Source organism: Zalophus californianus, chromosome 4 (genome assembly GCF_009762305.2).
Source record: "Zalophus californianus isolate mZalCal1 chromosome 4, mZalCal1.pri.v2, whole genome shotgun sequence".
NCBI lineage: Eukaryota > Metazoa > Chordata > Mammalia > Carnivora > Otariidae > Zalophus > Zalophus californianus.
This window is the reverse complement of record NC_045598.1, coordinates 129921523-129948020: the sequence shown is the minus strand read 5'-3', so window position 1 is coordinate 129948020 and position 26498 is coordinate 129921523. Positions and strand designations below refer to the sequence as shown.

The following is a 26498-nucleotide window of genomic DNA, read 5'->3' as shown; positions in this document are numbered from 1 at the left end:
TAAAAAAGGAAGGAGATTCTGACACATGCTACAATATGGATGAAACTTGAAGACATTATCCTAAGTGATATAAGCCAGTACAAAAGGACAAATACTATATGATTCCCCTTATTTGAGTTACCTAGAGTAGTCAGATTCATAGAGACAAAAAGTAGAATGGTGGATGCCAGGGACTGGGAGAGGGGGAGAAATGGACAAGGAATTGCAGTTTGGGAAGATGAAAAAAATTCTGGAAATGGATGGTGGTCATGATTACACACAAAACAATGTGAATGTACTTAATGCCACTGAACAGTATACTTAAAAATAGTTAAAATGGTAAATCAAAAAGTATTTTCCCCAACACCACCCAAAAAAAAATCAGTATTCCCATTCCCTAAGTATAACATATATCAGTAAAATTGAGACAAGAAATCTGATTATGTATGTAAATGGTTAGTTACCTCAACTTGCATCTCCTCCATTCTTTCCTCTGAATACAACACCAGTAGATCAAACCAGAAAAACCCAGTAATTATTTTTGATATGCCCCCATCCCTCATCTCGTCCAATTCTTCACCAAGTACCTATTGACTGTCCCAGCTCTAGAATTTTTTGTCTCTACCTCTTATTCCACCAATACTCCTTAGTCCAGGCCGTCATCCTCTCTTGCATGGACAACTGCAATAGTCCATAACTCTGGTCTCCCTACTTCTGTTCTTCAAAGAAGTTAGGGGACAGAGATGAGAAGGGCATTCTGAACTGAAGAAATCTGCACAAAGCCGTGTAATCATTGTCTTTTTAAAGAACCATGGCACAACTGCAAGTGGATCTATTGGACAAGGGATGATAATGGGAAGGCCCTTAAATTCCCTGGTTTTTGAAAGAGTCTAGGCAACTGACCTTTAACAAAAACAATGGCATCTTTTAAGTATCTGCTTTGTGCTGGGTACCGGACCAGACACTGAGGACACAATGGGGAACAAAACAGTTTCTCTACTCTCAAAAGAAGCTTATATTCTAGTTGTGGAAATACACAGAATACGCAGTACCATTAAATTCGGTTGGGTTATAGAAAGCTTAGAGGAGCCTGAGCTCAGTCTTCAAAGCTGAGTAAGTGGTATCCAAGTAAAGAAGTTAGAGACATTTAGGAGATGAGAAGAATTGTTCCAGTTAGAAGAAATAGTATATGCACATAAACAGATGGCAGAGCATCACATGGTTGGGGAACTAAGTTCTATAGCTAGAGTATATAATTTTTGTAGCTTGAGGTCATAGAGATAAGAAGCAACTAGGGAACACAAAAATTTCACAGGAAACTTCACACAACAATGTACTGTCATCCAGCCATGCTTCATCCAGCCATGCTTCACACAGGCTGGAGTAGACATAATTAAGGAATTAGAAAGCTAAGCATGGTCCAGGGAGTTCTAGTGTTATTTTGTTGCCTCCCCAAAAGCAAGAGTTTGTCCCCAACCATTATGGTGTTTCATTCCTCTTTTTTCTAACATATCAGCCAATTATTTTATCCTCCATTCAATATACCCAGTAGTTTTGGATTACAGCTTCTGCCTGCACATCTTCTGTTTACTCGAGAGCTTACATTCTCCTTGTCATCACCTCTGCCTTCTCTCTGTATATCTTCAGCTTCTGTTTTGCAACAACTGAGTAGCCCTCTCTGTATCTCAGACTCAGATCTCCTCATAGAAGAGGACCTGCTTGGTGTAATTAATCTTCACTCTCCCTGTTTAAGGGAGCTTTCCTGCCATCGTGTCTTTTATATTACTCATCAGCCTGTATGGTAACTATGCTAGATCAATCATCTGGGACCAGAAGGGAACCCCCAATCAACAGTAGACAGGGTAAGGATTCTGAGATTTGGCCTTTTCAGTACAGTGGGAGAAGTGAAAAAGCAGCAGAAAGGGTCTCAAAGGTAATAGAAGACAGGGTAACAGATACGAGAAATATTTATGAAAAGGAACAGCACTTAGAAACTACTAGATCTTGGGCGCCTGGGTGGCTCAGATGGTTAAGAGTCTGCCTTCGGCTCAGGTCATGATCCCAGGCTCCTGGGATCGAGTCCCGCATCAGGCTCCCTGCTCCTTGGGAGCCTGCTTCTCCCTCTGCCTCTCTCTCTCTCTCTCTCTGTCTTTCATGAATAAATAAATAAAATCTTAAAAAAAAAAAACTACTAGATCTTGAAGGATGGGGATCAAGTAGAAAGCGAGAAGTCTAGGAGAGCTTTGGTTTCTGGCTTGGACAGCTGAGTAGATGCTAACCTGATACTCAAGAAAATAAAGGAAATGGAGTAAGTAGAATGGGTAAGGATGGAAAGCTGCATTCTACTACAGATGAGTTTGAAGTCCCAAGGAACATCCAAAGGGAGATACCTAGAAGGCACTTAGATCTATGGGGCTGGGACTAAATAGGTATAATATATTTTGCTGCAAGTGACAGAAACTTATTTCCAACTAGCTCAAGCAAAAGTTGGTTGACACATGTAACCAACCTAAGAAGGGTAAGGGTGGAGCCAGGCTTGTAAACAAGGATGAAGATTTGGATCCCATCAAATGGGATCCCCAAACCTCTCATTTCTACTTCCTTTTCTGCATGTCAGAGACCCCATAGCAGATTGGCTTCCTCACATGGCATGGGGCATGGCTACAGGCAGCTCTGGGCTCATATCCTAACCACTCCATAACCAGCAGGCAAAACTGGTTCTCTCAGCTTTGGTTTGAAAAATCCTAGGGAAGGACTCAGTGACTTACACTGACTCATTACCCTGTCCTTGGGCCAGTCTCTGTGATCTATAGAACATGACATACTATATTTGGCCCAGCTTTGGTCACATGCCTACCCCTGTGGCCAGAGTGGGTGAGGACTGTTCTCAGATAAAGAAGAGTCACAGGAAGATTCTGGAGCAATATTGATTCCTTACTGAATAGCTTTCCTTTCCCTCCAATGTACATAAAATAGTTCTCTGCAATAGCTCACAGAATAACTAGACCAATTCTATGCAAACTGAATCTCTTCCGTATGTTTCTGTGAGATTTTTTGAGTGTTTCTTAAGTTATCTGGGAGTGTTTTCGTATCTCCAGATTGTCACTTCAAGAAAAAGTCACTAAAGTTGGCTAGTAACAGGGAAGCTAAAATCCTGGGGAAAATGAGAAAAGATTCAAGTGCAGGAGCTTCTTAATTCTGCCAGTACTATACATTAGTGTCCCCTCCCTTGCAAGTCCCTCCTTGCTTACCAGAGCATGGATCAGCATGAAACTTGCTACCAACTTCCAGGAATTGTTGGAGCAGGAAAATGTACCATAATCAGTCTTTTCCTCCAATCCACTGGGGGGGGGGGGGGCTTGAAAGGATACTTTGAACGAAAAAAAGTTCAATATTTGAAATATTGATTGTGAAAGTCTTAGTTCCAGCCACCTTGGTGCTGGGCCTTCTGAAACATTTGGAATTAAAACGGAGAATGGAGGAGGGATAGATATGTGTATTCGCTTGTGTTATGCAGAAAATATCTCTGGAAAGATACCCAAACTATAAGAAAGCTTGATCAAGGATAGGATAATCACCAGGACAGAGGTGTTTTAGCAGCGAAAAAAAAAGGTCAATAGTATTAAATGAAGACTTTTATGTGCTGTTTATGCTTATTTTACCCATTATTGGATTATACGACACTAAATTCTCAACAGTATTATCATATTGTTACTGTATATTACCAATTTTACCCTGAAGGATTGCTTATAAATGCTAACATTCTGAATCCTCAACAAATCCACATTAAAATCCATTAACATTATAGACAGTTTCAAGAAACATTAAGCATTATTCTTTTAAAATGTAATTCTATTTAGTACTATTTCTGGCAGACTTACCACATGTTTATTGCTACTCCTTTCCGAGACCCAATAAAAAAATATGTATTAAGTGTACAGAGTTATAGATTAAAAAAAAAAAAAAACAGTAAAAGCTACAAACCAGAGAAGACAGAGTGCAAGAGGGGATTGCACAGATTATAACCAAATTTTGAAAGACTACAGATAGAGCCAGGGCAGTGATACAACAATAGCCTAAAATTGCTGTAGGAGGGAAGAAAGCCAATTCACCCTACCAACCCCTTGAGAAGTTAGGGCCGAGAGGCACCAGGTGCTGCAGAAGGTGGGGGCAGTGCTCTGTTCTAAAAGAGGGTTTGTTGAAAGCTTATATGTGCAACATACCCGAGTGCTACACAGCCAGGCAACTGCTACCCCAAAAAAGAAACCAAAGTTTATTCTTAGAAGTGAAAGGCAGAAAAAAAAAAAATAAGTGAAAGAACAGTAAACTTCCATTCCCCTTTCCTTAACCTGTCCCCAGAACAGCAGTTTCCAAGTAGACGACTGCAAGGTAGAAGATTGGGAATTTCATCTCTAGAGAAAATGAATGGTACAGCCAAAAAAGAAAAAAAAAAAAAAACCTTTACATACATTTATACATGGGCCCTACAACAGAATGGCCAAATCTCCCTACAGTGAAGCCTACAATCTGAGAAACCCTCCCATACACTTACCCACACATATATATAGTTTCCAATCAGTATCTCTTAATATAAACAGAAATCCAAAGTTCATCAGAAATGAAAGAACAAAATAAGCAAGAATAGGGAGAAAAAGACAATGTAAAAAAAAATTTAATTATTAGTATCCTTAGATGAGGGAAGGTATAATTTGTAAAGCAAGAATAGGATACTATGAAAAACAGCTCTATGAAAAAACCTTGGGAAGTAAAAATATATAACCAAAACAAAGAGAAATTTTGGGAAACAGAGTTGAGAAAGTTTTTGGAAACAAAACAACAACAAAACAAAGAAAACAGAGGGGAAAAATGGAAGACTTTGGGAGGAAACCAGGAGGTATAACATCAAAGTAATAGGGGTTCCCCAAAAACAGAACTGAAAATAGTCAGAAATTATCAAAAGAGAAATACAAGAAAATTTCCTAGAACTGAAGGAAATGAATCTTTCCATTGAAAGGGTCTACTAAAGGCCCAGCAATGTAAAAAAGATAAAACAATCCACACTAAGTCATAACATTATAAAATTTCAGAACATCGGTGGTAAAGAGGAGATCTTAAAAGATTCTGGGTTGTGGGTATGGTGGTAGGATTGGGGGTTTGGAATCACTTAGAACGGAGCATGATCAAAACAGCACTGCCTTTTACAGTGTGTTAGGACATAATGCCTTCAAAAATCTGAGAGAGGAAATTATTTGTCCGAGAAGTTTATAACCAACCAATCAATGGTGTGAGTGCAAGGACTCAAAACGTATAGCTGCATGAACCTCTAGGGACCTGCTGGATAATGTACTCCAGAAGAACAAAAAAAGAAAGGCACACAATCGAAATAGTAAATCCAACACAGAAAAATGTCAAAAGTAAGTTCTAGGGGTGCCTGGGTGGCTCAATCGTTTAGCGTCTGCCTTCGGCTCAGGTCCTGATCCCAGGGTCCTGGGATTGAGCCCTGCATTGGGCTCCCTGCTCAGCGGGAAGCCTGCTTCTCCTTCTCCCACTCCCCCTGCTTGTGTTCCTGCTCTAGCTCTCTCTGTGTCAAATAAATAAATAAAATCTTAAAAAAAAAAAGGAAGTTCTAAGACAAAGGTGTGCCCAAAACCTGCTCTAGACTGGAGCAGGAGGAAGTGGGGGCTCAGAGAGAGAGAGAGAGAGAGAGAGAGAGAGATCTCCAGAGGGGAAAATGGAACTGACGGATTCTCTAGTATGTTTGAGCCTTTGGGAGGAAAAAAACTGCTGGTGGTCATACAATAGCTCTAGCTGAACAACTGAAACAATGACCAGTTAATAGAAAACTATACTGGTGAGGAAAAAATGAGGCAGTCATTGGATTCCAAAAAACAAAAGCTACACAAGGAAGGAAGAATTATGAAATAGTATCTGTCACTGCAATTTTACATAGGCAATAATGTAAGCACTGACTAAAAATTACGTTCTAGGATAATAGAGGAAAGGAAACGGGAGATTGAGAATGCTAAATCATCACCTCAGATAACAGAAAGTCAGTAAAGTCTAAAATTAACAAATCAGGAAATAGAAGTATAAGCATTTAACTAATGCCAGAAAAAGAATCTCAAAAGGAGAAAGAAATTGGGAAATGGTTTTCCTGTTTAGTACTATTTAATTTTTAAATCAAGTAAATAGTTTGATATAAACTAAACATTTTAATGTCAAAATACTGATATGCAATGGGTGAGTTCCAACTCTTTCAGTCCAGTGAAGCAAGCACTTTTGTCACAGAACTGTCTCCTGCAAAAATTATCAGGAATTGGAAACAATGAGAGATACGTGTTTATTTGGTTTTTCTCTTAGCCCTAAGGATAACAGTCTGCAAGTTCATATTCCTTAATGGATACAAATGTCAAGCATAAAGTTTTCCCTAAGAGGAAATCCTGCCCCTCGTATCCTGGAGAACCTGGAGAATCAAGGTGAACTGGAGTCAAAGATGTCCGTGGCCTTTAAAGTTTCACTGCACACGAAAGCCATCTAAAGATAACCAGACCTGAGGTCACCCGAATCCGGCAGACTGCTATTTATAGCTACATGGTAGATTCCCAACTTTGTATTCCAGCCCTAATATAGCACAGTATTAAAGATCTATCGTAGGGGCGCCTGGGTGGCTCAGTTGGTTAAGCGACTGCCTTCGGCTCAGGTCATGATCCCAGGGTCCTGGGATCGAGCCCTGCATCAGGCTCCCTGCTCTAGGGGAAGCCTGCTTCTCCCTCTCCCACTCCCCCTGCTTGTGTTCCCTCTCTCACTGTGTCTCTCTCTGTCAAATAAATAAATAAAATCTTTAAAAAAAAAAAAAAGATCTATCATAGTTCAAGTTTCTCCTACTGAGATCTAAACTGAACTTAGGATTCAGTAATTAGCCAATGTAAAGAGGAAAAGACTCCACCTCTATCTCTCAGAGACTTCAGCTAACACTTTCTCTATAGTCGGTTAAGTTACCCACGACAAAATTTGCAGGGAAGCTAACACTGATATGACAGATTCTCTCACTTACATTTACTAGTGTTTTTAAGAACTTTGGGGTGGCTAATGATCCCGAAGAAGCACTCTTCTGGAGAAAATATGTTTCCAAATCAGAGGCTTCCAAATATAAGTTAGGCTGCAGCAAGCCGGGCTACATGTATATGACCTTATTTTGTGCATGAGTATGTTAATACCGTGCTATCTTTGGCACTTAAGTGTTTGGAGGAAAGTGCATCTCTACCAGAAGACCAGTCAATTAGTTTTCCCATGTTTGTTGCTATGATTCCAGAAGATTTTAATCCACTGAGTATCCACTTCCTCCTTTTAGGGTGAGACTGACACTACTCCAGAGCCATATGAAGCAACCTATGCTTTTCATATTTTCCCAAGGGTTGAAGAAAAATTTTCACTAACAGAAGCTCTCTGGTTTTGTACCACAGAAGTCTTCCCAGCATACTCTGTGGAAGCAAATAATCCAGCCTCCTTCTGTTAAATCAGTTTTCAGAAAGGGTAAAAATGTCTGTCACAAATGGTATATCTAAAGATTTTATATCTAAACCTGAAACCCCCAGGAATACTCTTAGCCATCCATTCTCCCAGCACAAAATGTACTCTTGGACCACTTGCGTCCCTATCAACTGGGGCACTTGAATATTTCAAATGCACATTTCTGGGCCCTACCCAGATTGACTGAAACAGAATTTCTGAAGAGGACCAAGGAATACAATTTTTTCTATCAACCCAGATGATTCTTTTCCTACATCAACAGAATTCTAATTTAGTATTGTGTTGTTGGTTTGTATTTGTCAAAGGTTCGTGTGAAATACACACAAAATCTCTGGAGTTTTTTTAATGCTATTGAGGACATTGTCTATTTTATTATTCAATGTTCTTTGGTATCCATGGAATAAAATCCATTTCAGATTTCAAAGCTAGATAAAAGGTTTTCTCTCCTGTGAACTAATATGTTTCCTTTATTAGACTAGTATTTGTCAAATTTGGCTAAACATCAAAATCACCTGGGGAAATTTTTAAAAATACACAGCTTCCCAGACCCCTTGTAAGACCCATTGTAAGACCCATTCTCCAGGTGAGAGGGGATCCATGTGATACTAATAATTAACCATGTTTCAAAAACTGTACATGGAATGATGTGTAGATAATTCACCAAGATTACTTTTTGCCTTGACTTCCTGGAAGCTACTCTTAAAACAATTTTTCTTGGAATTCAGTTCTTTTTTTTTTTAAGATTTATTTATTTATTTGAGAAGGGGGAAGGGGCAGAGGGGGAAAGAGAGAATCCCATGCAGACTCCCCGCTGAGAGTGGAGCCCAACACAGGGGCTCCATCTCAGGACCCTGAGATCATGATCTGAGCTGAAATCAAGAGTCAGAGGCTTAACTGACTAAGCCACCCAGGCTTAGCCCCAGAATTCAGTTCTTTAATATAATTATTCTCCTTTTCTTCCCCCATTTTATTACTTGTCTGTTTCAGTATTTTTTAATGAAGTTCAACTTCAGAGGAAATAATTTATAATAATACTAAACTTTGGACCAGCACATTCCTTGCAATAGCATTTAAGCCTAAAATAAATCAGTTATTAGGATTATGGCGGTAAAGAATCCGTGGGCTTAAAAGTTTCATCATTCAGATTTTATGGAGACTTCACAGGAAATCATTGTTTGAAAAACACTCTGAAAATCATTGCTATTAAAAGCCATATACATAATTAAGCTCCCAATTCCCTTTCAGCCTCTTTGCTAAGACTAAATAACATTGTTCTTCTTTCTTTTTATTCACCACCTCAAAGATCGAATCCATTTTAGTGGTGTTAACCATTACCATCATGCTGAACAATTTCCAGATGTATGCTTGAGCTTGAATCATTCACCAAAGCCCCAGGCCTAAATCCTTTGCTAACTGCAGAAACTCTTCCTTTGGCTGTCTCCCAAAGACCACACATCAATGTGAAGAAACTCAATACAATCCACAATTTCACATTCCTGATTACTGCCCTCTCCCAACTCACACTTTGGGTAAATAGCATCTCCATCACCATTCTTCCACGCCCCAAGCTAAATTAGTCCTTGGTCACTCATTCCTTTTAATCCCCACTCCACTTAGAGGAGCAGTATTTGTGCTCTAATTTGAGAATGTAGATGCAATCTGAAAACCAAAGAAAATGACAGTGGTTATGAGTAATGCTCAGAAGGAGTGATAAATTGCCTAGGGAATAAATGTGCCTTGTTTCACAGGGACAAAACTAAACATTTGTTGTAGGCAGTCTCAGGGACTTTCTCTTTTCCCCAGACTAGTGCTCATGCCCCAAATCAAAATAAACTACTAACTGATTTCCCCAAATGTGACCTATTCCTGTTTCCATTCATCGTGGTAGTGGTGGTACTGGTAACGGTTTAGTAATAGTATTTGTCCAATCAATTCCTCATCTGTAGAAAAGGAATAACAGTACCTAACTCAATGAGTTTTTATGAGCATTAAATATCCATAGTGTTTAGCACAGCACTTGGTACCCAATAAATATTAGTTGCTATTATTTTTGTTGTTGTTTTTTTATTTTTATTTATTTATTTGACAAAGTGAGAGAAGGAACACAAGCAGGGGGAGTGGGAGAGGGAGAAGCAGGCTTCCCGCTGAGCAGGGAGCCGGACGCGGGGCTCGATCCCAGGACCCTGGGACCACGACCAGAGCCGAAGGCAGACGCTCAATGGGTGAGCCACCCAGGCGCCCCTTTGTTGTTATTGTTAACAATATATTCACCTATTGTGATTATTTCACTTTGATTTATACCAATTAAGCTCCACAAAACACCAAATTTACTCTTTAGTAAAATCTTACATAAAATGCACATTTTTCATCTTGGGAATTAAAATTTGATGGTTGTAAAATGTTAAGTTATTTTGCTGAGCCTCTGTTTCCTTATTTTAAATAGGAATAACATTAGGTTCTAGGTTGATATGAGGTTAAAATTAATGTATATCAACAGCACCTGGGAGGTTGTAATGACCTATATACATTTTAGTTGTTTTCATCTGTGCTGTAAGCTTTGTCTTAGAGCACACAGGCTGACGAAAACAAGGAAACAGGTCCAAAGAATCCTTGGCCACTACCCCCGGACCTTGATTCTACTAGGCACTGAGCCATATACCATTTTTTGATGGCTCCAAGATATCAACTCAGTTCAACCAGTCACAAATTCCCTGAGGCATAAGGCCTTCTAATGTTAGAAGCCATTTAGGAAAGCACTTTGCACAGAAAGATGCTTTCATTAGTTCATTCTCCTCAGGTGAAAGTGATCTACTGGGTGGCCTCCCAATTATTTCATGAAGCATCCCCCAAATCTGCTGCTGTGTTCTGCATGTGCCACCCTCCCCAGGAACCGCTTACCTACTACCATCTTCCTATTTGTTCCTGAGAACTAGAACCCTCTTGCAGCACAACAATTGTGCTAAGACCTCCTCTTCTATCTGTGTCTGCTGAGATTTTTTCAGAAATCTTTTCCTACTGTGCATCTCCACAGTCCTTGGCCATTGCCTCAAATACAAGTCACTCCATCGTCTATTACTCTCATTCGCTCATGTTCATGCTGCTACTGGATTTTTCTCCCCTGATCCAACCACTTCCTGCTGTTCCTTGACCTGCAGAGCCCATGTTCTCTGGAGCACCTGTGGTGGTTCATGTTCTTATTTGCCCAACACCCCTTCCTCCACACCTTCCAGTAATAAACGCACCTACCCTAGCCACAGGGAAAAGCGGGTCACCCAAAATGGGTGAACCAAAAACTGACCCAGAAATGATCATGCTACCAAGCCAGACTGGTCTAGGTATCTCCTTGGGATTATTCTGACAGAACTTCCAAGTGACCACGTTCTCTGCCATGTAAGTGAATTCCAATTACAACAGGGAAGAATGAAGCAAGCTGAAACAAAAGACAGAAAAAAGATGTGTTGACAGTCCCAATGAGGTCAAATGCCTGGTTCTAGTTTCTAAGATCCACAACACACTCCAGATACTGAAGCTTTTTTTTTTCCAATCTGTTAACTTTTAGCCCAATATATCTTCTTTCAGTCACTTGCAAATAAAAGAATTACAACTAATATAATCCATCCCACTACAAATAAACTCCCCTCCATCCTCAACTGTTACACCCAACATTCCCTTCACTAGTTGCTTTGACTGTATCATAGCCCTCCCCTCAAACCACCAATCTCCTTCAGCTCTCTTAGGAGGGGCTGACAATCCTCTCCCTCTCCAAACCATTACAGTGCCACCCTACTCCTGAAAAACCCCTGCTCCTTCAGCCATCTTTCCCTCCACCCATACTGCCATTAGTCTCCCCATTCATTCATTCATTCATTCAGAAAAGGAATCTGGCTCCCAATCTTCCTTGCATTGCCTCTCCTGATCTCATCACCCATGTGGGAGAACCTCCACTCGCAGATCCACGACTGCCTTGTCTCTCCTGACCTTTTCTCCGTCCTTTCAGTGTGAAAACTGGTGTCCCCTCCTATGTAAATGTAACCCTCTACCTATGTTCTGGTGGATCCCAAACCACAGAGACCTCAGGCCATCATTCCCACCTCTCCCCAACACCCCAGTGTCTTCAACCTCTCCCTCTCATCCCTCCTTCTTGTCATCTAAACATGCACAACTGTCACATCATTCAAAAGCAAACACAAAACCTACCTGGATCCTTTATTCCTCTTTAGTTACATACCCTGCTCTCTCTTCCTCTTCAAAGCTAAACTTCTTGGATGCATTTACACTCTTGTTTCCCTATCTTCACTTTGCACCACTCTCTGAAACTGATCTCTCTTCTATCAGAGAAGCTTTGACTCGGGCCTTTGATGTATTAAATAAACCAAGATGAAATAAAGTGAAATAAGTTATAGGTTAAAGGAGAGAAAGTCTACCTTGGGCCCCTTAAGCTTCCAGAGTCGTAAGATCACAGTCCTAGCCCTAAGGACACAGGAGTGGTCTAGGTGGGTCACAGACTTTCATCATCTTTACCAGCCAGCCCTCCTTCAACCACCTCCAGGTGTGATGCGTCCTCTCCTGCCAGTCTTTCCTACTAGTAACAACACTGCATTATGAATTTGGTTTATGGTTTCCATAGCAGTAAAAATTATACTCAAGGAAATTATATAGTTTCCAACTATTAATGGAGTGAATTTGCTTCCTCATAGAAATATAATTTCTTCCTTATAATATGAACACAATTTTGTATTTTAGAAACTTACTGTAAATGATGTAACAATGGCATTTAAAGAGATCAATGACCTGCTTAAAAAAAAAAAAGAGTGCTGTGTTTCTCTCAGGGCAGTACTATCCTCTGGAATGGATTAGGTTGCCAATCATTGCTCCCTACAAGTTCAACATCTTCCTGCTAAGTGAAGCTCCTGGAGTAGTACTTACATGAAACAAGAATGGGTTTGGCAAAGAGATCACCAGCCCCGTGACTTTGGGCAAATTGTTTAACTTCTCTGAGCCTCAGTTTCCCCATTTAAATTAAAATAATAACACCTATTTCATAGGGTTTTGGGGAAGACTAAATGCTCTAACCCATGTGAAAGCAAAATACCTGGAACGTAGTAGGCATGCAACAAACAGTTCCTCATCCTTCATCCTTCTGGAATCTAGGAGAGGTGAAAATGCAACAGTCCCACTTTCGTTCTCACTTTTTTTAGGCACCTTCTTGCGTTTCACTCTCACATCCTCTCAGAAGTGTTTTTCATCCTCGTATATAGGTCTAAGGTGGCCAACTAGAGATCTTTCAGGGCAAAGATCATCTTTCTGTTTCTTGTGTATTTCTCATAACTGTAGCAACCCTACACCAAAGATCTTCCTGGATAGACCCAAATCCATATAATCTGCCTTTTGTACTCTTCTATATCATTGGAAGTATCCTAAGAATCCCAACATCTGAGGGCCCGAGCTACATTTGCCCAAAAATCACTTATCCAGAATGTGGTTACTGTACGCTGTATAGTACTGTGGTCAGCACTGGGCTGGGCACAAAATGGCCTCCAGAGTGGGACATACCTGAGCAACCAGTCTGCTTGAAAGAAGCCTCCAGAGCCCCAAGGGCCTTGGTAAGACCATTTTCCCACTACCATGACCCAACCTGAGAGGATTCAATGGCAGTCACCCCTCCTTATAAACTCTTTAAGAGGCCAATCTTAAAAAGGAAGTTAAAATTAGAACAGATTCCCTGCTTTCCCCTACAAGACCATGAAAATAATTCCACCATGCATCAGAACACTTTCCACCTTGGTACCCTCCAGAAGCAAACCTCCAGTGTCATCCATTGTCACCATCTTCTCTTCCCCCACATGATTCTGCTCATCCCCTTGGTGACATAAACTAAAATCCAACCCCATGGCCCCTAAACCCTTCTATACTTTATCCCCTGGAACCCCAGCTGTGTAATCTGCCAAATCCTCCACACCTTCCACCACTTTATGAATATTTTCTTCACCCTCTAATGCAGTAGCCTGCTACAGCTCTAAGTGCAAACTGAAACCTGCTTTCCTTAGTGCCTTGTCAAGAGGTGGCTGTTTCTTCCCTCTCGCTCCTCACATACTACCAGGGGTGGAGTGGGTGTTTTTCATGATCCTTATGGCTGATGACAGTTTTCCTCCCTCGCTCAAAAACCCCAGCTCTTCTGGAAGCCCATGCCCTCCAACTATACCACCCACTATCTCCCTGCGGCAATCATCTGCTAAACTCTCTGACTCCTCTTCATTTATGTCAGACGTTAGCACCTGGCTCATTTCCTGGCTCCCTTCCCATTCTACTCCTCCAGTCATTCTTGGTGACTGAACATCCATGTAAGAGTGTGTGTCAAGCACCCTAGCTTCCTGGTGCCTTGACTCCTCACTTCCAGTACATTCCTCCTCCACCCACCTCAGCACTCCCTCCCTTCATCATACCCTTGCCATCTCCTGGCCAATGACCAATGACAACATGTGAACTCACTCCCAGCATCCAACTCCCTGACCACTTCCCTCTCAACCAACTAGCCCCACTCCAACCATCTTCAACCCCATGGGCGCCCCCCATTCACAGGCCCTAGCACTATTTCTCTGTCCTTTGCATCTGTCAGAGAACTGGCAGGGAAGAGATGGTTATGTTCAGAAGGGTTTAGCTGGAGAGGGTTTAATGAAGCACCTGTTCACAGAGGAGTGGCAAGTGGAGGGAACGGACAAGAGATAGGGAAGCTCCTGATGATTAGGAATGTGGGAAGCCATTATCACCAACAGCCTGAAGAAGCCAGGGAGAGAACGAGCTCACTGAGCCCAGGGAGAGCTGAACAGAGAAGGGTTACCTGACAAGAGTTAGGACCACAGAAAAACACAGCCACTGCCAGAAACAGTAAAGCAAGGAGGAATCAAGGGACAATAAATCTCCAAAACTCTCCCGATTTTTGGCCAGTGCCTTCCTTCAGCCAAATTCAACTAGAAGTCAGAGGGCAAGGGAGCCTCAGGGATGCAGTCTGCAGAGGTTTGCCTTTCACAGCAGAAAAGGGTGGACTATAGGCTGGAGAGTGATAGAGGACTGGAGCACAACCATGCCTAACACCGTTCACTTCATTAGTCCTGCCCTCATCTGCAAACATCCTCAACATCCTTGCCCCTCTACCACACAGGCCTTGCAAAACCCAGCATTCTGCCTTCTCCACACCTGGATCCAAGCAGGGGGTGTGACTGGAGACAAGTGTCACTTTGAATTTATGTCCCCAAGTCTCAGGGAGGCTCTGCTTTCTGATTATGTTCCCCCAATCCATTCACCCTGCCACAGTTTTACCCCATCCTCTCTTCAAACTCCATTATACCATCCCCACTCCTGATGATTTCGTTTCATATTTTACTGAGAAATCAGAAGCGATCAAAAGAGGTACAAAATACAACTGATTTATCATAGACTTAAATGCAAAAGCTAAAACTGTAAAGCTCTTAGAAAAAAAAACACAGGAGGAGGGTGGAGAGCCGGCACTAGCTGCACGCGGGAGCTGGGAGCAGTCTCTCGCGTGGGCAGGGGAGGGCGCACGCGGTGAAGCCGGGCTGCAGGGGCGGGGGGGGAGGGGGTAGCGCACTCCCACACCCACCGACCCATTGGGTCTTGGAAGGGTCTCCGCGAGAGTGTGGACTTGTGCCCCCCTCCCCTTTGGGGAAGGGAGGAATAGAAAGTCCCTCACCTCGCATCCCGAGTGGGGACTGGTGTTTCTCCTTAAGGGTGAGGTGGTTTTACCGCGGGTTGCCGGGCCAGCACGACCCGAGGAGGTGGCTGGAGGAGGTGGCTGGACGGCTAACGAATGAACCGAGAAGCTGACTGTCCCACAGACCTGGAAATGGCCGCCCCCAAAGGCCAAGACCACTGGTCTCAGGAAGACATGCTGACTTTGCTGGAATGTATGAAGAACAACTTCCATCCAATGACAGCTCCAAGTTCAAAACCACCGAGTCACATATGGACTGGGAAAAAGTAGCATTTAAACACTTTTCTGGAGACATGTGCAAGCTCAAATGGGTGGATTTCTAACGAGGTGAGGAAGTTCTGAACGTTGACAGAATTGATCCTTGATGCTCAGGAACATGTTAAAAATCCTTACAAAAGCAAAAAACTCAAGAAACACCCGGACTTCCCAAAGAAGCCCCTGACCCCTTATTTCCACTTTTTCATGGAGAAGTGGGCCAAGTACGCGATGCTCCACCCTGCGATGAGCAACCTGGACCTGACCAAGATTCTGTCCAAGAAATACAAGGAGCTGCCAGAGAAGAAGAAGATGAAATATATTCAGGACTTCCAGAGAGAGAAACAGGAGTTCGAGCGAAACCTGGCCCGGTTCAGGGAGGATTACCCTGACCTATTCCAGAATGCCAAGAAGTCGGACATCCCCGAGAAGCCCAAAACCCCCCAGCAGCTGTGGTACACCCACGAGAAGAAGGCGTACCTCAAAGTGCAGCCCGACGCCGCAGGGAGGTGAAGGACTCCCTGGGGAAGCAGCGGTCTCAGCTCTCGGACCAAAAGAGGCTGAAATGGATTCATAAAGCCCTGGAGCAGCAGGAGTATGAGGAGATTATGCGTGAATATATCCAGAAGCACCCTGAGCTGAACATCAGTGAGGAGGGCATCACTAAGTCCACCCTCACGAAGGCCAAACGCCAGCTCAAGGACAAGTTTGATGGGTGACCCACCAAGCCACCTCCGAACAGCTACTCGCTGTACTGCGCCGAGCTGATGGCCAACATGAAGGACGTGCCTAGCACCAAGCGCGTGGTCCTGTGCAGCCAGCAGTGGAAGCTGCTCTCCCAGAAGGAGAAGGCTGCCTACCACAAGAAGTGTGACCAGAAAAAGAAAGACTATGAGGTGGAACTGCTCCGTTTCCTAGAGAGCCTGCCTGAGGAGGAACAGCAGCGGGTCTTGGGGAGAAGATGTTAAGCATCAACAAGAAGCAAGCCACCAGCCCAGCCTCCAAGAAGTCCTCACAGGAAAGGGGCAAGGGCGGCTCCGAGAAGCCCAAGGGGCCGGTGTCAGCCATGTTCACGTTCTGTGAAGAGAAGCGGCGGCAGCTGCAAGAGGAGCAGCCCGAGCTCTCGGAGAGTGAGCTGACCCGGCTTCTGACCCGCATGTGGAATGACTTGTCAGAAAAGAAGAAGGTCAAGTACAAGACCCGGGAGGCGGCGCTGAAGGCCCAGTTGGAGAGGAAGCCGGGCGGAGACCGTGAGGAACGGGACAAGCTGCCAGAGTCACCCAAGAGAGCTGAGGAGCTCTGGCAGCAGAGCGTCATCGGGGACTACCTGGCCCGCTTCAAGAATGACCGGGTGAAGGCCTTGAAAGCCATGGAGATGACCTGGAACAACATGGAGAAGAAGGAGAAACTGACGCGGTATTGAGAAGGCAGCCGAAGACCAAAAGCGATACGAGTGAGGTGCGGGCGCCCCCCGCTGCTGCAAACTCGTCCAAGAAGATGACGTTCCACGGAGAACCGAAGAAGCCTCTCAGGAACGGTTACCAGAAGTTCTCCCAGGAGCTGCTGTCCAACGGGGAGCTGACCACCTGCCACTGAAAGAGCGCATGGTGGAGCTAGGCGGTCGCCGGCAGCACATCTCCTAGAGCTAGAAGGAGCACTACAAAAACTGGCAGAGGAACAGCAGAAGCAGTACAAAGTACCCCTGGGCCTCTGCGTCAAGAGTCTGTCTCCCCAGCACCGGGCAGCATATAAAGAGTACACCTCCAATCAACGCGAGAGCATGACAAGCTGCGAGGCCCAAGCCCCGAGTCCAGCCCAAGTCGGAGTCCGAGGAGGACGCGGAAGAGCACGAGGAGGAGGCGGAAGGGCACGAGAAGGAGGCGGAAGAGCACGAGGAGGACGCGGAAGACCACGAGGAGGCAGCGGAAGGGCACGAGGAGGAGGCGGAAGGGCACGAGGAGGCGGAAGGGCACGAGGAGGAGGCGGAAGGGCACGAGCAGGAGGCGGAAGGGCACGAGGAGGAGGCGGAAGGGCACGAGGAGGACAAGGATGAAGAGGAGGAGGACGATGGGAACGGGGACTCCTCTGAGGATGGCGGGGACTCCTCTGAGGATGGCGGGGACTCCTCCGAGTCGAGCAGCGAGGACAAGAGTGAGGACGGAGTTGAGAACGAGGAGGACGACGAGGATGAGGACCAGGAGTCTGAGGGCAGCAGCCCCAGCTCCTCTTCCTCGGGGGACTCCTTGGACTCTTATTCCAACTGAGGCTCGGTCCCACCCAGGGCTCCCCTCCCCAACTGATCACCTTTGTTTCTCCCACATGTTCTGTCCCCTGCCCCCTGGCCTCCCCCACAGGAGTAAATCTTTGTCGCCTTCCGTTACATAATGATTTCTTTTTTTTTTTTTAAGATTTTATTTATTTATTTGAGAGAGAAAGAGCAGAGTAAGAGAGAGAGAGCACAAGTGGGGGGGAGGCAGAGGGAGAAGCAGGCTCCCCGCTGAGCAGGGAGCCCATGCAGGACTCCATCCCAGGAGTTACATGTTACCACTCACTCTCTGAGATCTTGACCCAAGCAGAAGGCAGATGCTTGGGACTCCATCCCAGAACTCTGAGATCTTGATCCGAGCAGAAGGCAGATGCCTAACCGGCTGAGCCACCCAGGCGCCCCTAAGCAGTGATTTCTTAGTACACAAAGAGCAAATGATAAAAGAAAACACAGATCAATTGGGCTTCATCAAAATTAAAAACTTTTGTGCTTCGAAGGACACCATCAAGAAAGCAGAAAGACAGACTAGGAGAAAATATTTTCAAATCATGTATCTGAAAAGGGACTTGTATCTAGAATATATTTTAAAAACTCGTAATTCAATGAATTAAAAAAAAAACCCAATATATAGCAAAGGATTTGAAGAGATATTTTTCCAAAGATATACAAATGGTTAGTAAGCACATGAAATGGCTACTAATCAAGAGCATTAGTAGAGAAATGCACATCTAAGACACAATAAGATTCTACCTTACACCACTGGGATAGAAAAAATTAACTGAAAGAAAATAAATGTTGGAAAGTTTGAGTAGAAACCGGAACCCTCAGACATTGCAGTGGGATTGTAAAATGGTGCAGCCCCTTTGGAAATCAGTCTGACAGGTCCTCAAAAAGTAAAGCATAAAGTTGCCATGTGACCAGCAACTCTAGGTATACACCCAAAAGAACTGAAAACAAGCGTTCATATAAAACTTACACACTAATGCTCACAGCAGCATTGCTCACAATCACCAAAAGGTGGAAACAAACCAAACGTCTATCAACTGATAAATGGATAAAGAAGATGAGATATATCCATACAATGGATATTATTTTGCCCAGAAAAAGGAATGAAATACTGATACATGCTACAATATGGATGAACCCCAAAACCCTCACTTATCTTAAGTGAAAGAAGCCAGTCACAGAAGACCACAATTCTATGTATATGAAATGTCAGAATAGGCAAATCTAGAGAGGCAGTAAATCAGTGGTTGCCAAGGGCTGCCAAGACCGTGAGGGAAAATGGAGAGTGAGTGGTAACATGTACAGGATTTTTTTGGAGGGTGATAAAAATGCTCTAAAGTTAGAATATGGGGATGGCTGCACAACTTTTTTAATGTTCTAAGAACCACCAAATTGTAACTTGAAATAGGTGAACTGTGTGATATAAATTATAAAAAATATAAAATTTTCACTTAAAATTTTAAAATTTGTTTTCAAAAAATACAATTGAATCCTAAGAGACAGAATGCCTAGATCAGTCACAGAAGTCAGCAAAGGTTTCAAAGAGATCACAGATGAATGAGACTTGAAGGCACAAGTATGCTGGGAGTATGCTGGGTGTATGAAGAAGATAGGAGTAAACATTCCAGACAGACGCAGCAACAGCCTAAAGCTGCAGGGAGCATGGGAAAAGAGCGCGATCTAGAGTGTACAGTATGTGGAGTCGGAAATGCTCACACTGAGATTGGGTTTGAGCCTGTCTGGGTAGGCAGGGGTCAAATCACGAAGGGCTGTTTTGTCCTGCTAGATTTCCATGAAGGAAGAGGAAAACCAACCAAAAAATTTTGAACCTGTTAGATGCATCATTCTAATGTAAAAACTGAAAGGTGATTTGGAGGTAAGTCAAACTAGTAATCATTTGACCAGAAAGGAGAACAGTAATGGCTAACGTGTAGAGAGCCCTAACTCTCTACTAAGCACTTTCCTGGACTCATCTCATGTAATTGCATTGCATTTAATTACAATCATCTTCTCTTTATAGATGATAGCTTCATAGCTTGGTCCCTTGCCTCCTTTAGGTCTTCAGGCAAATGTAACTTCCCTGTGCTTTCCCTATTCCCTTTGCTTTATTTTTCTCCAGGACCCTCATCTCAACATGTTTCACTTTCTAAATCCTGTTTAAAGATCCTCTCCCCTCTCTAGAATGAAAGCTCCTAAGAACAGGTTAATTTGTATTTTTCCTTCAGTTCTGTATCCCCAGTGCCTAGCATATGGGTAGACGCTCAGTATTTTTTGAGTAAATGAATGCATAAATAAATGAGGAAATCGAGTCTCAGAGATTAAGTAACTTGTCCACGGTCATTCAGGTAATAAGTGGCAGAATTCTGACTCAAAAACCCATCATCTTAAACCACTCAGCAATTCAACAAAGTTGTAATTTTGTAGGTAAAATGTAAGTCTCCTCCTGAGGCTGTGGCAGCGGTAAGGGGGAAAAGGAAGCCTGAATTACCTGAGCGTGATAATAGTTTGGATGTGGAAGGATGTTGAAACGTATCAGTCCAGGATGATTTTGGTTTCTAGATTTGGCAAATGGGTAAAGAATGGTGCGATTTAAGAGAAAGAAGACAAAGGAGTCTTGGTTTGGGTCGAAAGATGAAAGAGGAAGATCTGTCTAGTCCACAAACCTTTTTTTACCATCTCTCTAGATTACTAAGAAATGTTAGTAAGTATCAAGCAAGTAAACCCAAACTAATCCTGATGGTCTTCAGTGAGAGGCAGGGAGGGATGGGGATGGGTAGGTGGGACAGAATAGGAAGTGTTCTTTTTAAAGAAGAAAAAATAAACTAGCTCAAGCTTTCAACAAATGTTTCGTTTTGTTGTTTTCTTTTTAGTCCCCAGGAGTGTTTAAAATAACTCTGAAGTTAATTTTTAAGATGCTAAAACTGAAGCCTGGGTGGCTCAGTCATTAAGCGTCTGCCTTCGGCTCAGGTCATGATCCCGGGGTCCTGGGATCGAGGCCCATGGGGCTCCCTGCTCTGCGGGAAGCCTGCTCCTCCCTCTCCTGCTCCCCCTGCTGTGTTACCTCTCCGGTTGTCTCTCTCTCTCTCTCTCTCTGTCAAATAAATAAAATCTTCAAATCAATCAATCAATCAATCTGAAGAATGCATCTTACCCTTGTGTAGTGAGGCTGTATAGTCCTATGTTTAGATGACCGTAGTGGTGGCTTTGGCTTACAAGAAGCGACAATCTATATGGAAGCGAGCACTGACACCCAAGCCCAGAGTGTCCAGGAGGGCGGGAAGGCATGCTTGCGGCCATGCACGCCACAGCACGTGGCCGTTCTCGACCTGCCGCGGACTCCGCCTGTTAACTAGGCGCAGGGAGCTCGCGCCCCAAACAAACGACTCCCAACCTCCATCCTGGAGCGGAGCAGTGGGCGTGCCGCTCCTATTCCTTACCCAAGAGGGGCCGTGGGCCCACGTCCTCCGGTCCCCAGGCGGCGCTGTGGGCTCGCAGGGGCGACCCCGGCACGAGCGAGCGCCGTCTCCCCGGTGCGCATGCTCACCCCTGCTGTGGGCTCGCCTTCTTTTTTTTTTTTTTTTTTTTTTTCCGGGCGGCCCCGGCGGCTGCGTACTGGCTGTGGGATGGGAAGTGAAGCCCCAGCGAACGGCAGCGGCGGGGCTGTGAGGAGCAGTCAGGGGGAGGCGGCGGCGGCAGCTAGTCGGTGAGCAGCTGGAAAGAGCGGAGCCGGGGAGGAGCACCTGCAGGCACGGGCGGTGGCTTCACCATGGCGATTCGCAAGAAAAGCACTAAGAGCCCCCCGGTCCTGAGCCACGAATTCATCCTGCAGAATCACGCGGACATCGTCTCCTGTGTGGCGATGGTCTTCCTGCTGGGGCTCATGTTCGAGGTGAGTCCGCCCCGCACCCCAACCGCCCAGCCGCCCCTTCCTGGGGCTGCCAGCCTCGGCCGCTCGGCCCAGGACCGCGGGGGACCGCACCGGGGGGAGCTGCCGGCCCCCGGACCCCTAGGTACAGGCCTGCCCTGCCCTGCCGTGCCCTGCCGTGCCCCACGCCGGCCTCGGGATGCCGAACCCCGGCAGGCCTGGCCGCCGCCCGCAAGAGCGGGGGCCCGCCGCGTCGCCCCCTTGGCCGCCGCACACACCCCGCCCCCGCCCCCTTCCCAGTCCCCTTCCCCGTCCCGTCCCCTCCCGTGGGCCGCGCCGCGCAGTTCCTGGTTCCCGCGAAGGGTTACGTGGCAGCCGGCGAGGGGCCGACGGGCGGCGAGGGCGGCCCCTGCGCTGCCGTGCTGGCTCCAGGCGGGCGGGCTGGGGGGCGGGGGGTGGCCCGCCCTGGGCGCCGAGTGCGTCGGGCCGGCTAGGGCTGGAGATTAGTGGAGGCCAGGCCTCGGGGGGCCCCTGGAGGACCGAGTTTGGGATGAACGCGAAACCGACGGAGCCGGGCGTCCGCTCCCTATTTGAAGGGCGGTGGCCGCGGGGCAGCGAGTGATCGCCACGAGTTCGGCACACTGAGGCACACCCGATTGTTTTCATTCTTCTCTCCCAAACTGGTATTATTGCCACTTCGCGAACTTTTTGCCGTGCTCTTGCTTTTCCCTTAAAGAAACAAGGTCTGATCCATAAATCTCGCTTCTGAACAGCAGTGCCAAGAAGCCGAGTGTTTTTCTTTTTGTTTCGTGAAATATGAGAGGATGGAAATGTCAGGAGTGTGTAAATTCTCTTCCCACATATCTAGTATTTTGATGACTTATTTAACAGCTGTTGAATGTGGGTAATAAACTTTGCAAGGTGAACGTGTATATAACATCCTACGTTTTTCTTTCCCTCGCTCCTCAGTACACACGCCCATTCCTTAACTTCTTTTCCTTTTAAATTTTTCTCTATAGACGCTATGCCCCATCAAATACACTGATTATTTTACTTTTGTATTGTTTGTCTCTCTCCTCCTGGAATATAACCTCAGAGAGGGCAGAAACGTAGAGGTTTTATTACTGTTTCCAGTGCCCAGAATAGCACCTGAGACGTAGTAGGTGCTTAAAAAATATTTGTTGGATGAATGACATTAAAAATTCCTGAGGATAACAAGTAGAATGAGACTGCCAGTGACAGCCGAATACGTTTTTTTGTGAATAAGATGAATACAATTTTTAGGTGGAGTCCACGTGGGTTTTATAAATGTTATTAGGTAAGTTAACATTTTAGTCTACTTTTGCATCTCTTCTAAAAGGCTTTTCTGGATCTAGACAGATGTTTTTATTCCTGACAGTGTCATTTATTCCATTTACCCCACTGCTAAGGAAGTAGTAGGTATGGTGGAAGGGAAGGTAGAAGAAAACTAACATATGTCCCACATTTTTGGGCTGGCTCTGTGCTACTTACCTATTGGGTGACCCAAGTCTAAGCCTCAGCTTTTCAATGTAAGGAAATAACAGCACCTGTGGTATTCTCCGTCATTGTTAGGTTACAGAGATCAGATAATACAGTGTGACTGCATCTGATGGTTGTTTAAAGTACTATATAAGTGTATCATATTAAAAATGCAATTCTAAACATTTGTACTATCTGAATTTTATATTTATGTATACTTTCTGTTTTGATATTAGAAGTAATACTTTTGTATGTACAGTATATTCAACAATTTGTAAAACTTGTCATAACCCGTCTCTGTATGGTAAGAATTCCTGACTTTAAAAATATGATCTAAGAATAAAATTACCTGCAGGGTATATTTGCAGTGCTTTGAGTGAAATGGAATATTAATCAGAAATCCCGACACTTAGAAATGTTATAACTTGGCTTTTATGTAAAAGTTTTCATAGTCTCTTACCGCATTTCTGTGGAAGTTCACCACCTATACCTTGCCTCACATAGCAATGATTTTTTTTTTTAAGATTTTATTTATTTGAGTGGGGGCAATTTAAGTGGGGGGGGAGGAGCAGAGGGAGGGGGACAAGCCAACTTCTGCTGAATATGGAGCCTACCACGAGGCTCAGTCTCACAACCCTGAGATCTTGACCTGAGCCAAAATTGAAAGACTAAACCGCAGAGCCACCCAGGCACCCCATGTCAACGATTTTTTTAATAGTGAGTGGATTTTTGCTTCTGTGTAAATCTGTAAAATTTATAAGTCTAAGTAAACACAACAAAGATCTAAATAGAAGTTTTTAGTTCAAAAGAGAACATTAAAGTAATATACAGAAGAGGGAAGTTTGTGCAAGTTGTACCATGTTATCTATATAACGGGAAAAATTGACGAAGTTAGTTTAGCTATTTGACTTTTAAAATAATTGCTGCTGAAGCTCAAAATTAACATAACTGTAGAATTACAGTATTTGTGTTAGAATAATAGAGAAGTTGATGTTTTTGCAGAACCTGTTAAGCCTTTTGTGTGAATATATTGAGAAAATGTCAGAGGATTTATGAAGAAATTGACAAAGTGATAACAGATACTGTATTACTAGCCAAAATGAAAAATCAATATAAATATACTGTAGAAGCGTAGATGCTGTAGCTAAAGGGGTCCATGTTCAAGTTAGGGCTCTGCAGCTTGCTCACAGGGTGACCTAGGGCAGATCATTTAACTTCTCAGAACTTGTTTCCTTTCTGTAAAACAGGGCTCATTGGGTTACTTGGAGAATTAAATTAACTAATGTGTATCATGGCTTTAGTTCAGTGCTTGGTTTACAGGAGCTGTGCCATAAATAGTAGCTATTATTATTCATTAGATATTTATCAAAGTTGAAAATAGAAGACAGCATTTTTAGGTGAGAGAAGGGTCCCATGGTTAGCATCTAAAGAGATTGTATGTAAAAAGGTTGATTAAAAAAAAGTAGTCTGTTTTGGAGAAATCTAAGTTTAATTTCTAGGAAACTTCATGTTATCAAGAATTGCTTGTAAATTTTGAAAGCATGGTTTTAATACAGTCAGTATCTGTCTACATAATGCAAATCATGATCTTTAGTTAATGGCTTCCTATTTGGGGAAAATTTGAACAGTTGAAAAATACAAGGGTGCTTGGGAATCCAAGTGAGGATAAGAGGAGTGAGGAGTTAGGGATTTCCAAGAGGAATATTTTCTTCTGGAAGGGAGCTTCTTTGCAGGAGTCTAGGTGGTTTGTGCCATGCAGATTTGGGGGAACATTTACAATTACAGCTATCTTGGAACCATTTTGGAGGTTTATTGTATTTTTAAGGATGACATGCCTTAATGCTAACATTTTCTTTCCATCTCATTTGTTAAGAACTTTATTTAAGCTTAAGGTGATGGGGAAGTGAAATGTGATATTCAGAAATTGTATTTATCTTTCAGGCATATAGTCAATGTAGTAAATCACACCTTCCTCTAACAAGTACAGTATAATTTTAACAAGAAAAAAATATCAAGCCCAAACTGGTGACCTCTTGATTAAGGAAACATTAGGATATTCATGATACTACATACAACATAGAACTAGATAATGCCTTAGACTTTGTGGAACCTGTTTAAGATGTATCTGAGTAAGTTTCATTCTTGTAAATGGAAAGCAGTGTTATAAATGTCCAGAACTGTCATAAACTCAGTTATGTTTACTTTTGAGTACATTATATATTACTGCAGCATATTTTATTCCAAATTAATTTGCCTCACTATTAATTGATTGTAATATTAGGTTAAAGCAATGCTTGCTGAGGTGTGAGGCTTAGGAGGCCTGGAAAAGCTAGTAGCATGATTTTTCTATAAACTTTTTGGGGTGTGTAGTTTGTATTTTTCCTCTTGCTCTACATTTAATGGCACATGCTAAAGTAGCTGGAGGCCAGATTTTAATTTTATTTGGAAACCTACCATAAAAAGATAATCTAATTTTTGTTGCTTTTGGTATTTGATATTAAATTTATCTTCAAAGAATTTTACTTGTCATTTGTAAAGGACTCTTGAGAAGTTTTCTTAGTTATGATAGTGGTGACCTCATATTCTAAACCAGAAACAGGTGTGTGGAGAAAGTATGCATGTGTTAATATATGTGGAGTCTAAACAAAGATATCAAAAAATGAAATTTGGTCATCGGTCAACTTTATTAAAAATAATCACATAAAAGCAGTATTGCCCTGGAAACTCATGCCATCATTCTGCTCTAGTGCATTCATGTGAATGACCCAAATGATAATACCAGAACCCATGCTGGCCTTTTCTATTCAAGTGACCTTTCCATATCTATGACGGTTAAGCAACTCACTTTAGTGGCCATACCGTGGACTTTATCACGTAGGCTTGCCTTGTTTCCAGATTCTGAATTCCAGTATAGCAAAGCTCAGCCACAACCTACATGTTGTTTCACCCCCCTTCGTTCTACTGCTCGTTTGCCGACTCTCCACCTAGTCGAAGCTTTTATGGTGCCTCGGCCCCCTCATTGCTTTGCTTTCTTCCTGAAGACTTTAACTGCTTGTCTACACTCACCCCAGGCCTCAGCTCCCTTCCCTCTTGGTCTTTTCTCCATATCAGCCCTGCAAATATCCAACCATCAATCTACCGCACCCTCTGCCTTTTCTGTGCTTTTCCATTCATGGATTGCTAAGGGTTGCCAGAGAAAGTCGTAACTTGTGCTGATAGATTATATTATAAATCAAAGGCTTCTGATCTCAGACATCAGTAACACCCAGTGATCTTTTTTACTTTTCCCTGGCCAGCTCCTTTCCCTATAGGAATGATATAAATACTCATCATTCAGGTCCCTAATTATGTTGAACAGATCGCATTGC

The 26498-nt window shown here is 43.6% G+C and overlaps 2 protein-coding genes and 1 pseudogene across 2 annotated transcripts in view; 2 read left to right on the top strand and 1 right to left on the bottom strand.

Moving 5' to 3' along the window:
- Positions 1-21172, bottom strand: part of XKR9 (XK related 9) — an 86610-nt gene extending 65438 nt beyond the window's left edge. Inside the window, exon 1 of the mRNA XM_027586427.2 lies at positions 20917-21172. Coding sequence (XP_027442228.1) covers positions 20917-21062 — 146 coding nt within the window. The 5' untranslated portion in view covers positions 21063-21172. The remainder of the gene's footprint in view (positions 1-20916) is intronic.
- Positions 15223-17781, top strand: LOC113917988 (annotated as a pseudogene).
- A 163-nt stretch (positions 21173-21335) lies between the features above and the next one.
- TRAM1 (translocation associated membrane protein 1) overlaps positions 21336-26498 on the top strand; it is a 31454-nt gene continuing 26291 nt past the window's right edge. The window contains exon 1 of the mRNA XM_027586254.2: positions 21336-21654. Coding sequence (XP_027442055.1) covers positions 21532-21654 — 123 coding nt within the window. The 5' untranslated portion in view covers positions 21336-21531. The remainder of the gene's footprint in view (positions 21655-26498) is intronic.